Source organism: Pelodiscus sinensis, chromosome 25 (genome assembly GCF_049634645.1).
Source record: "Pelodiscus sinensis isolate JC-2024 chromosome 25, ASM4963464v1, whole genome shotgun sequence".
NCBI lineage: Eukaryota > Metazoa > Chordata > Testudines > Trionychidae > Pelodiscus > Pelodiscus sinensis.
Window position 1 is genome coordinate 9,901,060 of NC_134735.1, and position 16,014 is coordinate 9,917,073.

Here is a 16,014-nt window from a genome sequence, read left to right on the forward strand (position 1 = left end):
TTTTGCCAGGGGACTGGACTCAGTGACCTCCTGAGATCTCTTCCAGCCCTCTGAATCTATGATTGGTCAGGGACTGCTGGCACAGCTGGTTAGTGAGCCCTGCCATTGCTCCGGGACTGTTGGCATGCTGGCTCACTAACGTGACTCAAAGTACAGTAGGAAGATATTTAATACTTGTCAATGGAATGGCCTGGGCCTGGCCCAGCTGAGAGCATCTTTCTCCCCACGACGTAGTGCCACAACTGATCATAGAGTTGTGGATGCTGGAGCCTCCTGGTATAAAGCAGAGGACGTGCTGGCAAACTCTTCTCTGTACAGCTCCAGGCCTCTCACACCTGCTCTAAAACAGCTTCCATGGGTGACCATCCCGGCCCACTGCAGGCCTGTGTTTCTCCTCTCTCTGAGGAGTCAGGGTGGCTGAAGTGCGCTTCTAGGAGTCTGGTATTATTGATGTTCACAGAAGGGGTGAGATGACTGAAATGTGAATTTGAGATTGTAATTTTCCATCACTGGCAGGGCACTCAGAACCTGCGTTTCCTGGGGCTTCCAGCCTGGCTCCTTAGCATGGCTGGAAATACAGTCTGTGCATTTGAGAGCCACTACACTCAACATTTGCCTTTTCCCCACTGTTCCTTATTGTCTTCTGCATGCACTATTAGATGCAATTGAGAACTGGGCACCCCAAAAGCAGCCACCACACCTGCATCCTAGTGCAACCACAAGGGGAATGAGCAAGCCACCGGCCTCCACATTTCCAGCAGAGTGAAGGTGAACGGTAGTTTGCAGTGACAAGAAGGAAACATCTTCCTGTTCAGAGAACGGGAATCCACTGGGAACTGCAAGCAAACTGTCTGCAAAGGTGGGCTAGAGTGAACGAATACCCCAACATTGGATGTTGGCTCCGCCCTCCCACCCTCTGCTGATCTGCCTTGTCACGATCTCGTTTTTCCCTGACAAAGCTAACAAACAACGAATACCAACATACAGCAGACAGCAAGCAGTGTCCAGGGACGACTTTTAAAGCTTGATCCTATTAGAAACTAACCACTCAGTGGCTCATTCTGGTTTTACGGTCAAGTGTTCTTTCTAGCTGTCATGGTGCACGCCACATGCTTTTGGCAGGGCTGCATTCCTATGAAAGTCACGCTGGAAACGCACTGTAAAGAGCAAGGCATGAAGCACAGGGCAGCTGCTCACATGCCAGTTTGTGTTGTGGCTAAGAGAATCAGGCAGTGCAGATGTGTCTGTCCTGCAGAGGTGCAGCACAGAGCAAGGCTTATTTGGGGGCTGTAAGGCCCAGGGGGTCTCAGCCCTAGACTCAGAGCTGCCAGGCCGTGAGGCATCTCCAACCAGCACCAGCCTGCACTCCATTACTCATGACCCACAGAGGACCGAGACCATGGGAAGTCCCACCTTAAGGGGTCTGACAGGTGGCAACCTCATGGTTCCTGATTGATTCCCTGCTCTATATAAACCCAATGAGCATTCCAGGAAGTCCAGGTTACACCATAGATCTCTGGCAGTGTTTCCTGTAAGCCGGTGAAGGGCAATCTAGTCTAGTGAGTGGGCCGCATGAGTGGCTCTCCATCATCTCGGCAGGCCGCAAGATTGTCATGGGCTCTCTCAATACGGTAGTTTTGCTCTCCGCTCTTGCGTACGGAGAATTTGCAAGGAGTGCCGATTGACCTGTAGCAGTGCTTTGATTGGCTGCAGAGGGAGTGTACGGCTCTCCCAGTGGTGAATGCAATCCACACACCCTGTGTGGCAAGCCTGTGCATGGGCAATGGTAAACAAAGTATCCTGTGGGCCATACATAGAAATCCAATGGGCTGCATGTGGCCATTGGGCCAAAGGTTGCCCACCACAGCTGTAAACTGTGGGCTTGGGCAGCCACCCAGGAGAGATTCAAATGCCAAGCAGAGCACCCACAGTCACCCACAGCTGGCAGCATGTATTTATGCTGCTGGTGTACATCTGCCTCTGTGCACACAACAAAATTTATTCTGCACGTGGATGGAAAAACAATAGAGGGAACACTGATCTCTGGTAGCTTCCATGACAATCCTTGCCCCTTGCTCCTGTATGCCTGGTTTTGCCTTTGGCTTGATTTGGACTTTTCATCCTCACTTGAAGCCTGAAACCAGGTTCTGACCCTCAGTATCAACCCTGGCCTGGAACCTGACTGCGAACTTCTCTGCTACTCCTAGCCCCAGGTTTGCCCCGCTCTGACCCTTGGTCTTGACTACGCCTGTCAGGTTCCTGACAGGGCCTTGTTTGTTACATCCTAGAGTTAAACTAGTGATAGAGATGCAGCCATGTTAGTCTGGTCTTGCTGAAACAAAAGACAGGACTATGTAGCACTTTAAAGACTAACAAGATGGTTTATTAGGTGATGAGCTTTCGTGGGCCAGACCCACTTCCTCAGATCAATATGTGGAAGAAAATTGGCACAACCATATATACCAAAGTGATACAATAAAAAAAAAGAACGCATATGATTTGTCAATTTCACATGTGTTCATTTTTTTGATTGTATCACTTTGGTATACATGGTTGTGCCAATTTTCTTCCACATATTGATCTGAGGAAGTGGGTCTGGCCCACGAAAGCTCATCACCTAATAAACCATCTTGTTAGTCTTTAAAGTGCTACATAGTCCTGTCTTTTGTTTCAGCTAGAGTTAAACTAAATTTTCATCCCAAGCAAACAGAATGGGTCCCCAATGGGAGAGGGTGAATGCCCTGGCATCAGCTCACCTTCAGGGCACTGGTTCTTCTGCACTGTGCATTTCCGGACCTCGGTGGTGGCAGGACACACAGACACATCTCCAGAGGGAGCCAGCAGTACCTTCCGCGATCGCTCTTCATTGCCCTTCTTGAAACCACACAGCTTCCTTTTCTTGGAGCACGGGCCCCAGGGACCCCACTCGCTCATTTCACATTGTGCTGCCAGACAACAAGAGAGTCAAGAGGGAACTCCACTTTCCCCAGGGCTCCTGACACATCCTTGGAGTCCTTCCCTCCCTCGTGCCACCGCCTGCCTGCCATCCCAGCCCGACGTCTGTCTCCCTTTGAGAGATCACACATATGTGTGGGGGCGAGATGCAATAGTCCCCATGCTGTCCACCCCAGCCAGAGCGCTAGGGCAGAGTCTATGACACCAGAAAAATCTCTTGTGAGGGGAATTTTCTGGGCCCGTTCCGAGCGGCTCGGGGTCCAAATGTCAGCTCTGGGCTGCACCACAAAGGACTGTGCTGTTCAAGGGCAGGAACTTTAACAAGCCTAGGGAGAAGGCTGTGACTGCACCTGGCATCAGCCCAAAGGCTCAATGCATCACTCCCTAGGGGACAGCGATCCCCCATGCCAGTTCTCTGCTCCACCAGGGTCCCGGAGGCCCAGCCAGGGAAGGGAAGCCTCCTATGGAACATGCTGAGCCTGTACTCAGTCTGTTCAGAGTGCGTCACATCTGCCTCTCTGAGCAAAAGTCCCTTCTTGGTTTGGATACATGCTCATGTGGGCTTTTCCTTTCCGCAACCCCAGACGTGGGTCACTGCAACCTGTTTCCTCACCCTTGTGAAGGTGGAGACCAAAAAGGGGAGGGGAGGGGGGTCTAGACTTTTTGATGTCTGCCTAACCCAAAGATGAAAAAGCTTCAGAGGGGTAGCAGAGTTAGTCTGTAATTGGAAAAACTTAAAAAACAACGAATAGTCTAGCAGCACCTTAAAGACTAACAAAACATGTAGATGGTATCATGAGCTTTCATGGGCAAAACCCACTTCTTCAGATGACTGGAGTATTAGAAGTCTAGATCCAAGAATAAATAAGGGAAGGCCGGGGGTGGTAAGAGGGGAGTAGGGGAGGAAAAAAAAAAGAGAAAAAATAGTGAATTGGATTGTTCTAGTAACAAGTGGCTGATAAGAACAATTTGCACCTCTATATGTGCCCATTGGTTGGTTGGTTGGTTAAGTCATTAGTATGTGGAAGGGTATCTTTATTCATTCCTGGACACAGACTGGCTAATCTTGTGAGGAGGGCTTTAAACTAGGTTTGTTGGGGGCAGGTGAACAAAGCCCACAGGTAAGTGCTGCATGTGCGGGACTGGGAGATGGGTTGGAAATGGGGGGGACTACGGCCTATAATGGGAAGGAGAAAGGAGGGTCAGGGCACAACAGGGAGGCAAGATCAAATCAGTATCTTAGATGCCTATATACAAATGCGAGAAGTATGGGTAATAAGCAGGAAGAACTGGAATTGCTAAACAATAAATACAACTATGATATCATTGGTATTACAGAAACCTGGTGGGATGGGACGCATGATTGGAATGTTGGTATGGAAGGGTACGGCTTGCTCAGGAAGGACAGACAGGGAAAAAAGGGAGGAGGGGTTGCCTTGTATATTAAAAATGTACACACTTGGACTGAAGTGGAGATGAATGTAGGAGATAGCTGTGTAGAGAGTCTCTGGGTTAAGCTAAAAGGGGTAAAAAACGAGGGTGATATCATGCTAGGAGTCTACTACAGGCCACCTAGCCAGGTGGAAGAGGTGGATGAGGCCTTTTTTAAACAATTAACAAAACTATCCAAAGCCCAAGATTTGGTGGTGATGGGGGACTTCAACTATCCAGACATATGTTGGGAAACTAACACAGCGAGGCACAGGCTATCCAATAAGTTTCTGGACTGCATTGGAGACAACTTTCTGTTTCAGAAGGTTGAAAAAGCTACCAGAGGAGAAGCTGTTCTGGATTTGGTTTTAACAAATAGGGAGGAACTAGTTGAGAACTTGAAAGTGGAAGACAGTATAGGGGACAGTGATCACGAAATAATAGAGTTCATGATCTTAAGGAAAGGTAGAAGGGAGACCAGCACAATTGAGGTAATGGATTTCAGGAAGGCAGATTTTGATAAGCTCAGAGAACTTGTAGGTAAGGTCCCATGGGAAGCAAGACTGAAGGGAAAAACAACTGAGGAGAGTTGGAAGTATTTCAAAGGGACGTTGTTAAGGGCCCAAAAGCAAACAATTCCGCTGTGTAGGAAAGATAGAAAATATGGCAAAAGACCAGCTTGGCTTAACAAGGAGATCTTGCACGATCTCAAAATAAAAAAGGAGTCATATAAAAAATGGAAACTAGGACAACTAACAAAGGATGAATATAGGCAAGCAACACGGGAATGCAGGGGCAAGATTAGAAAGGCAAAGGCACAAAATGAGATCAAACTAGCTACAGGCATAAAGGGAAACAAGAAGACCTTTTATAAATACATTAAAAGCAAGAGGAAGACCAAGGACAGGGTAGGCCCACTGCTTAGTGAGGAGGGAGAAGCAGTAACAGGGAACTTGGAAATGGCGGAGATGCTCAATGACTTCTTTGTTTCGGTCTTCACCGAGAAGTCTGGAGGTGTGCCTAACGTAGTGAATACAAGCAGAGAGAGGGTAAGTTTAGAAGATAGGATACACAAAGAACAAGTTAAAAATCACTTAGGAAAGTTAGATGTCAGCAAGTCACCAGGTCCTGATGAAATGCATCCCAGGATACTCAAGGAGCTGATAGAGGAGATATCTGAGCCTTTAGCTATGATCTTTGAAAAATCATGGCAGACAGGGGAAATTCCAGAAGACTGGAAAAGGGCAAATATTGTGCCCATCTATAAAAAGGGGAATAAGAACAACCCAGGAAACTACAGACCGGTCAGTTTAACGTCTGTCCCAGGGAAGATAATGGAGCAGGTAATTAAGGAAATCATATGCAAACACTTGGAAGGTAATAAAGTGATAGGGAATAGCCAGCATGGGTTTGTGAAGAACAAGTCATGCCAAACTAATCTGATAGCTTTCTTTGATAAGATAACAAGCCTTGTGGATAAGGGAGAAGCGGTGGATGTCATATACCTAGACTTTAGTAAGGCATTTGATACGGTCTCGCATGATATTCTTATTGATAAACTAGGCAAATATAACTTAGATAGGGCCACGATAAGGTGGGTGCATAATTGGCTGGATAACCGTAGTCAGAGAGTTGTTGTTAACGGTTCTAAATCCTGCTGGAAAGGGATAACAAGTGGAGTTCCTCAAGGGTCTGTTTTGGGACCCGTACTGTTCAATATCTTCATCAATGATGTAGATATTGGGATAGAGAGTACGCTTATTAAGTTTGCAGATGATACCAAACTGGGTGGGGTTGCAACTTCTTTGGAGGATAGGGACATAATTCAAAATGACCTTAGCAAGTTAGAGAAATGGTCAGAGGTAAACAGGATGAGGTTTAATAAGGAGAAATGCAAAGTGCTCCACTTAGGAAGGAACAATCAGTTCCATACATACAAGATGGGAAGCGACTGTCTAGGAAGGAGCATGGCGGAAAGGGATCTAGGGGTCATAGTGGACCACAAGTTGAATATGAGCCAACAGTGTGATGCTGTTGCAAAAAAAGCAAATATGATTCTAGGTTGTATCAACAGGTGTGTTGTAAGCAAAACTCGTGAAGTCATTCTGCCGCTCTACTCTGCACTAGTTAGGCCTCAGCTGGAGTACTGTGTCCAGTTCTGGGCGCCACATTTCAAGAAAGATGTGGAGAAATTGGAAAGGGTACAGAGAAGAGCGACAAGAATGATTAAAGGTTTAGAGAACATGACCTATGAAGCCAGGCTTCATGAACTGGGCTTGTTTAGTTTGGAAAAAAGAAGATTAAGGGGGGACATGATAGCGGTTTTCAAATATCTAAAAGGGTGTCACAAGGAGGAAGGAGAAAATTTGTTCCTCTTGGTTTCTGAGGACAGGACAAGGCTTAAAGTGCAGCAGGGGAGGTTTAGATTGGACATTAGGAAAAAATTCCTAACTGTCAGGGTGGTCAAATATTGGAATAAATTGCCAAGGGAGGTGGTGGAATCTCCCTCTCTGGAGATATTTAAGAACAGGTTAGATAGACATCTGTCAGGGATGGTGTAGACGGAGCTTGATCCTGCCTTGAGGGCGGGGGGCTGGACTCGATGACCTCTCGAGGTCCCTTCCAGTCCTATTATTCTATGATTCTATGATTCCTCTCTGATAAGAATCAAACTTGTAAATGAAGTTAAGTTCCAACCCTTCCCTGTGTATTTGGCTTGTGGAATTGGCCTGAAACAACACTGTGACTTTGAGATCCATTAATGAGTGCCCAGGTAGGTTAAAATGTTCTCCAATGGATTTCTGTATGTTGCCTGTTCTGATATCTGATTTGTGTCCATTAATTATTTCCTGTAGAGACTGTCCAGTTTGTCCAGTATACATGGCAGACGGGCATTGCTGGTATTTGATGGCATAAATCACATTAGTGAATGTGAAGTTAAATGAGCCTCTGATATGGTCGCTTATGTAGTCGGGTCCAGTGATGAAATCACTTGTGTAGATGTGTGGACAGAGTTGGCACCAGGGCTGATCGTAGGGGAGAGTTCTTAGATGATTATGATGTTGGTGTGCTGCTTGGTTTCTGGAAAGAAATGTTTGAGATTAGGGGGCTGTCTGTAGAGAGGATTGGACTTTCCCTCAAGGCCTGTGAGAGTGAGGGGTCATTTTCCAGGATAGGTTGTAGATTGTTGGTAATGTGCTGGAGGGTTTAAGTTGTGGGCTATAGGTGATGACAAGTGGAATTCTGTTGTTTTCTCTTCTTGGCCTGTCTTGAAGTAGTTCATGTCTGCGTGCTCTTCTGGCTCTCTCGATCTGTTTTTTCACTTTTCCGGGTGGTTAGTTTAGTTTTAAGAATGTTTTATATAGGTTCTGTAGGTGTTTGTCTGTAGGTGGAGCAAATCCAGTTGTATCTTAGGACTTGTCTGTAAACAATAGATTGAGAAATGTCTGGGATGGAAGCTAGAGGCATGAAGGTAAGTGTAGCGGTCAGTAAGTTTCCATTATAAAGTGGTGGAAATGTGTTTGTTATGTAATTGTACTGTAGTGTCAAGGAAGCAGACCTCTCATGTGGACCGATCCAGGCTGAGATTGATAGTGCGGTGGAAGTTGTTGAAATCCCTGTGCAATTCTATCCTGGAAAATGACCCCCCACTCTCACAGGCCTTAGGGGAAAAGGCAGTCCTTGCCTACAGACAACCCCCTAACCTCAAACAAATTCTTTCCAGGAACCAAGCAGCACACCAACATCATAATCATCCAAGAACCCACCCCTGCGATCAGCCCCGGTGCCAACTCTGTCCTCACATCTACACAAGTGATTTCATCACTGCACCCGACTACATCAGCCACCATATCAGAGGCTCATTTAACTTCACATCCACTAATGTGATCTATGCCATCAAATGCCAGCAATGCCTCACTGCTATATATATTGGACAAACTGGACAGTCTCTATGGGAAAGAATTAATGGACATAAATCAGATATTGGAAAAGGCAACACACAGAAACCTGTTGGAGAACACTGTAACCTGCCCAGGCACTCATTAATGGATCTCAAAGTCACAGTGTTGTTTCAGGCCAATTCCACAAGCCAAATACACAAGGAAAGGTTGGAACTTAACTTCATTTACAAGTTTGATTCTTATCAGAGAGGAATGAATAAAGATATCCGCTGGCTCACACACTGCCTTCCACATCCTAATGACTTAACCAACCAAACAAACAATGGGCACGAATAGAGGTGCAAATTGTTCTTATCAGCCACTTGTAAAGTGAACAATCCAATTCACTATTTTTTCTCTTTTTTTCCTCCCCCCTTTTTTTTCCCCCTGCCTTCCCTTATTTATTCTTGGATCTGTACCCATGAAAGCTCATGATACCATCTCCATGTTTTGTTAGTCTTTAAGGTGCTGCTAGACTATTCATTGTTTTTTAAATTTTTCCAAAGATGAAAGTAAGCCGGTGCATCCCAGGGCAGTGCACTGGTAAGAGACTGGCCACCTGGGTGCGGGACTCTGGATGCTCCAGCCCTGGTGCTCTGGTGGCTGCCGCAGCCAGACCTAGGGATCCAGCAGCTGAGCAGCAGTGGCTGTGCTCTCAGACTTAAGCTCCCTTCACATCCCCCCACTCAGACGTGATGCTCCCTCATTGTCACTGCCCAACATTATTTATTCCTCTGGCGGGAGCGAGGTCATAGGAAGAGCCTTTTGCGTGAAGGGAGGGGAGCCAGTTGCTGTTTAAGTTTCCTGCCTGGATAATTTTTGTGTGTGCTCATTTGGGGTCTTTGTCACTCACTGCACCCCAGCTCTGGGCCTTTATTCAGGAGTTTCCCTTGCTCCTTCCTGAGGCCTATTTTATCTTGGAGTCCATCATTTAGGTCATGAGTCTCAGAAGCAGGTGTTTTCTGAGAAGCAACTAACAAACAATAAACTGGGACAGTGTGCTGGATTGTGCCAGAAGGCTTTGCACTCCTCCAGAGGGTTGAGTGTCTGGCTGTACTTTTCCTCATCGGAATGCTCCTGCAGCTAGCCTTTTCCACCCGCAGGGTCTATTGGCATCTTCCAAACCACAACTACGCTTTAAAGCAACCACAAATGGAAAGCCGATCAGTGATCACCCATTTTACAACCAACAATCAAATTGCCAAAGGCAGAGAGTTTTCTGCAGAGTTAAGCCCTGGATTGTTGTTGTTGTTTGGGGTTGTTGTTTTTTTGCAGAGGCAAATATGCAGCTGCAGACAAACCAACGAACTGGTGAATGTTTGCCTGGGGTTGCTCAGCACAGCAGGTATGGGGACAGGGGGAGTCCAGGTTATGTCTTACAGGGAAAACCTGTCTCCAGGCAGCAAAGGTTACCGAGACACACTCTCTTTCCTGGGAGGAAACACTGTAGCTCCCCCCAGATTTACTGTGATGTTCTCCGAGGCAAGAGAAAGCTTTTCCACAATGTCAGCTGTAATTTCTTGGCTGTTGCCAAACCCTTTGAGTACATCCAGGTCTTCTGAAGCTGCTGTATAGATGAAGGGGCGAGAATGTACCTTCTGGGCTGCTAGAATGTATTTTCTGCAGAGCCCGCCCTGGCACTCAGCCTATCTCTGCTGTTAATGGGATATCGCTGCATTGGAGGAGCAGCAGGGAAAGTAGGCAAGTCTGAGGATGCCATCGCACAGACAAGCAGCACAACGCCGAGCCGGCAGACAAAGCAACAGCTAGAACAGCTCTATTGCCACTTACCAGGATTGCTGCACTCCATAGTGCCGTTGGCAGCAGAGTAGCCTTCTGGGCAGGTGGAATAACATCTCCCTTTGTGCAAGTACAACCCTTCCTTGCATTTTGTGCAAAAGTTTCGGCTGAAACAGGCCTCACAGTTCTCAATTTTGCATTCTGGGGAGGAAAAAGGAAAAAGCGGAGGTTACCCACACACCTGCGGGGGGTGGTGCATTGTCCCGTTGAGTGGCACTGAGACCACTTACAGAGAGCGTTATGAGTTTGCTCTCCAGCCTTAGCTGAGGGACAGCTGGCTTTTAGCTCAAGCTGTAGAGGCCCCTGCACTAACCTCCCAAGGTCTCAGGTTCAATTTCACCTGCAGATGAACAGGGTCTGCCGGCATTACACAGACAAATGATTTGAATTTGGCCCCTAGGCCAGATCAGCAGGTCCATGGATATGATAAAAAAGCAACCCTCAGCAGGCTTCTGTGGCCTTTATACACAGAAATTGAACAGTACGAATTACAGTCGTGACTTCTCGCGGCAGAGACTGGGCATCATCCATTGGAGAAGGGAGGCCTAGACACTCCACTAGAGAGGCCCCCTGATCCCACGAAATCTGCAAACAGCCAGTGTATGCCTCTGAGTACTCATCAGAATTCATCTGGGTGTGCTACCAAGAAGGAAACTTGTTTCCTTCTGCCCTTGCCCCTTCTTGCAAGACAGAGCCATTCTGGGAGGTAATCCTGTAACCAGCAGCATCAGCAGCCTATGCCGGCTTGTATCTCCGCAGTATGAATGCAAGAGGCTTGGGCCCAGGGGCTCAGCCTCATGGACAATCAGCCGAAATGGAAGAACGCAAGGAGCTCAGTCTGGTTTCAGTCACTCCTGATGGAGCTGCAGTGAGGGCCACAAAAGCTTGCTGTGGGCACCAGGGTCTGTGAAGCTGCTAATAAAATGACCCCAGGATTGTTCACAAGTCCAGCTTACTCGCTGGTGTTCCACCTGACTCCTCCTGCAATAAGGAGTAACGGTAGTTCGAATTAGGAGCTTTAATTCGAACTACGTAGCCCGTGCCGCGTGTAGCCGCAGGCAGGCAGTTCGAACTACGGGGCATTTAAAAATGGCAGTGCCCGGGAACATGCAAATAAAGCCCGGGAAATTTAAATCCTGGGCTTCATTTGCAAGTTTGAATGACTACATTAGCCAGCCTAGTTCGAACTAGGGTGGCTAGTGTAGACATACCCTAACTGATTATAGATGGGTAGACAAAGGAAGAGGCACCAGCTCCCCAGGTACCACACAAGACCCTGGGAGTAAGAGCCAGATTCCAGGTAGGTACCCACACCTGCAGCTACCCCTGCAGCTACCCCTGGATTACCTTGCGAGGACAGCTATGACATCAGTACATAACCATCACTTGGACCCGGTGAGAAAGCCAGACCATTCACACAGCAAAACCAGAAGGGCCCAAATTAGAGATGGTCTCTAATTCTTTGTTTGACAGTTCACGCCCTCTCCCCCCACCCCCGCCTGCCCCATGACCATCTTATAACATTCCATGCTAGCAAACCGAATCTGGCTGATGGGTCCCTGAGGATATTTTGTCTACTGCCAGCTGAGGCACTCAGTGGGTTTAAGCGCATTTTGTTCCCAACACACGTGGGACCAGACGTTCTGTTGGTGTAACTGGATGTAGTGCCACTGACTTTTGCAGAGTTGTACCAATTTATACCCTCTTGCAATAGCTCCATGCCACATTTCTGCACCTCCCACCTAATTGCTGCACCTGGCTGTTCATAATAAGACCCTGATCAGAGTCAAAGAAGCCAAACTGCAAGTCAAAAGCTGAGAGGAGAGGCAGATGTCCAAACTAACAGAGGCCTAATAGTCTGTGTGTGCTGTTTCCAGCTCTAGGTCAACTCATTTCACTGCTTCTACTGACCCCGGCTTGTCAAGAGCCATCCGGGGGCACTAGGAGACCGTAAGGCTCCCCAGGCATGCTGCTGCTTTCTAATCTGTTTGAAATGATCCCCTGTGGGACATTGCATTTGTGGGTGGAAACGCAGCCACCTCTGCAGGGGAGAGAATTACATTCCCATCTCAGGTCCAACATGAGATAAATCTCTTTTCTGTTCTCATGCCTTATCCAGGGCTACAAGAAGCCAATCAGAGAGGGATCCCTTTATGTGGGTATTCTCTGGGCAAGTCACTTTCCCTCTCTGTGCCTTAGTCTCCTGATCCATATAATGGGGATATTACCATGTCTCCACCTCCCAGGGGCAGGCAAGGGTTAACTCACTGCAGGCCTTGGATGAGAGGGCCCATAGAGCAGAATATGATTTTGTAGCTTTCTCTCCCCCAGGCCCTGGCACTTACTGATGCACTTGTTCATGTCTGGATTGCGAACGCCGAAGTAGCCCAGTGGACAGGAGGGAAGGCAGATCCCGATCTGTCGGATGTCATTCCTCTCCAGCAGGATGAAGAGTTTGGGGGAACATTTCAGGCACCCGTTGAACTCGGAGCACAGGTCGCAGCCCTTCGCACAGCCCTGACTCACCTCGGAACTGACTGGAAAGGGAAGAGAGACACCCGCGGATTAACATGCATGTCGCAGAGCACGACGGTCCAGGGGGACTGGTGGCAACAAGAGTCACTGGTTACACAGCTTGCTCCCGCGCTGGCTTCCATCTGCTAGTCAGGGTCATAAAGCCTGTTTATGTGGCTAGTGGGCTCAGCCCTTGCGGCCATGAGTCTGCCACACACTGTTTCTCCCTGGGCTGGATCAGCAAGAAGACCGAAGCCCCCACCCAGATCAACCCGCTCTTCTCTCCAGGTTGGCAAGGGGTAGCGCATGCAGGAAGCTGCCCCTTCTAAAGAGAAGTAGGAGACTTTGCCTTTCAGGGCAGCCCAGCAGGCATGGGATTCCTGAAGGGTGGGTCTGGCCCAGGGTCCGACGATAAAAGTGTCAAAATCAGCGGACACGCACCGTGGAATTCTTTGCGAGAAAAATTACCAGGCATTACAGACCAAACGGCTCCAGCCTGGGAGAAACTGGTTGCTCAAACCCTGACCTCCCAGCCCCCATTTCCAGGCTGCCCCCTTTGTCCCAGTCTCCTGTTTCCCTCTCACTTCTTCGTGGGTCAGCAGGCCAGGAGCATTTCAGGCAGGAGTGTTCCCTGGCTCCAGCTTTAGATCTGCCAGGTGGTGAAGCACCTGGCAGAGTTACTGGGAGTGACATTGCAGTATGGATGGAGCCTTGGCCAAACCAGCATGTGGACAACAGGGGAAATGGGGCAGAATTATGATGAAGTAAGATGAGGGGAGGCTGTTCCAGTGGGTGTCAACAGGCACGGATTTGCCCTACACAAGAGTTATCAGAAAGGAGAGATAATGGGAAATCCCTTAGCTTCCCTGTTCCTGAGCTAACCCAAAGTATCTTATCTTTGGTGAAATCCTGCTTTGTAGCAGCCTGTCAAACAAATCAGAGCCCCCCCCCCTTCGCTCCCCCAGCCAAACTTTACCAGAGCTGCTGCCCTCTGGCCAAATGTAACTTCAAAACATTGAGAATGCAGCCTGAAAAATGCAAGCCCATCATCGATTTGGTCAGGATCCAATGATAAACTTCCATTGAATAAAGAGGATGGGAAACAAAAGAAGCCCCATGAGATGAGGGAATCAGGCTGAGTCTTATTGTCCCATCTAACCTGATGTTCCCTCTTGGCAGCATTCCCTGTAAGCTGAGCACTTGGGCGGCCACCCAGGAATGATTTAGAGGCCTCCCAGCTGATTAGAAGAGTGCCCACAGCCAGCAGCATGTCTTTCTACGGGTGGTGCACTTCTACACATGCTTTGGTGCACATGACAAAATTAATTCTGTATGTGGATGGAAAATGTTAGAGGAAACTCCGCTCTCCCTGTTGTAGCGTCTCCTTTGAAATTTGCCCCATTTTAACTGGGAATGACTCTGCCTGGGTTTTGTGTTAGGACGTTCTCAGCATCATGAGACATCCTCCCTGCCAACAATGTGACCCAGTTCAATCTGGCTCCTGAAGAGCATATGAAATCTCCGCTTCCAAAAGCCCCCGTGAAGAGAGCTGAGTGTTTCTTGCCAGCAAGCAGCCCTATGCCTTTGGTCCTAACCGCTCACACATCCTCCCAGGGGAGAAGCACAAATGTTCCTGCTGCTTCGAGATGGTTTATTGCCATGGGGAAATGCTCCCTTGCCCTGGCTCTTAGGTTAAAACTGACCCTTGCTGGCCAATCAGCAGCATCATGGAAACACAGCCCTCTCTCCGGAGACCTGCCATTAACATTTGATGCGATGAGTGAGCTCATGGCACAACTTAAATGTTGCCCAGAGAGAATGAGTCAAACCCGGATAAATAATTGATTGTTCCTGTGACCATTACAAGCGCTGTTATTCTTTGCGGCCAATGCACATCTGTTGCCGAGGCCCCTTCCAAGTCTGGTCTGCATCTTCTTCAATGGGACACGAGCATATGTCCAGGGCAGGCAGATTTAGCCAGCTTTGTGATCTCAGGATCCCCTCTGCCATAGTCAGCTCGGGCCTTCTGATGAGCTTCTGTGAGAAAACTACGTTTGGCCCTGAGAAAGGTGATGGGTACAACACTCCTCTGTCTTCAACTTGTAGCACAAGGGAAAGAGACTTGAAACCCTGTTCTTGCCCATTATTCCTCTCCTATCCTTCCAGCCCAGGAAGGCTGTATGCCCTGCTCCCACCAGAGCTAGTTTCATGAGGCTGCAGAACAGGCACCCCCACACCATGTCACTGAGTGCCCGATAAATGACTGGATTAGATAGAGAGACAGGCTCTCTGCTTCCCTGTCCCCAGGCTGAGCAGGCAAGAAGCGATGCCCTGGGAAAAAGTGATTTGAACGTGAACCTGCCACTCTTCTCAACCTCATTTCATGCAACAGCAGCAATATCTGGGACTGGTGCCATCACTCCCCACGTGGAAGAGATGGTATCTTGCACGCCCTCTTGGACCGCACTGATGCACAGTTGGATGGAATCACGCACCCACATCGAGCTGGGTGGGGAGGGAGTGGGGGTGTCGCATACCTGGGCTGGTTGGTGTGATTGCTTTGAGCATGGAGATCGGTATCATTAAACAACAGCCATTTGGGCCAGAGTCCAAAACCTGTAATAAACCCTGAATAACACCCACCTCAGCTTCCATCAGCCCCACCCAGCAACTCCATCTCCCGCTGGAAGTAACACTTGGGCTGACTCTGGCTACCACTCCTCTGTGGGTCCCCAGACATGCCCCTGAAAAGGGCTTAAGTGGGGAGAGTCACATGCCTGGCTTGTCTTCTGGGGCAACTTGCTCAGCCCAGTCACAAGCCGTCATCCGCCTACATTCATATACCTCTCGGGCAGGTAGCCAGGTCAGCCGAGGACCAGCCCCCTTAGTGAGCAGGGTCCAAATAAGCCAGGGTCACATGTCTGCAGACTCCGAAATGGGACACCCAGATGAGCCCAGAAAAAGGGAAATCTGCCAAATACGTCTCCACTCTGCTTGGCGCAGATTCAGGTCCCAAACCTCCTTTCTATGTCAGTTACATCAGGGAGATTCTACTGCCTCCCAAACTGAGACCAGTTCTCAGGCCCTGACCTCAGGCCAAGAAACTTGTCCACTTTCATGTCTGCCCATCTTCTGCTTCTAATTATCGTACAAACTCTGCTTTGTCTTGAAAATAATATTTTTTGCAGGCTAGAATGCAGGTTATTTTTATTAGTTAATTATGTAAGATTGCCTGTGTTTAGAGAAAGTCTACATCTTTTTTTATTTTAAATACTGCATTTATTATGCCTCAAAAGCAAGCACTGGAACAACAGACTCTTTAAATTCCAGGCTAGTAACTGAGGAGCAAGGACATGGATTCACAAAGGAAAAG

At 48.2% G+C, this 16,014-nt stretch overlaps 1 protein-coding gene across 4 annotated transcripts in view; it reads right to left on the bottom strand.

The window, feature by feature from the left end:
• Positions 1-16,014, bottom strand: part of RSPO1 (R-spondin 1) — a 57,734-nt gene that overhangs the window by 5,971 nt on the left and 35,749 nt on the right. For all 4 annotated transcript variants that reach the window (XM_075908895.1, XM_006134252.4, XM_006134251.4 and 1 more), the window contains 3 exons: positions 12,473-12,664; positions 10,119-10,268; positions 2,757-2,945 (listed from right to left, as the gene is read on the bottom strand). In XM_075908895.1, the coding sequence (XP_075765010.1) occupies positions 2,757-2,945; positions 10,119-10,268; positions 12,473-12,664 (531 nt within the window). The remainder of the gene's footprint in view (positions 1-2,756; positions 2,946-10,118; positions 10,269-12,472; positions 12,665-16,014) is intronic.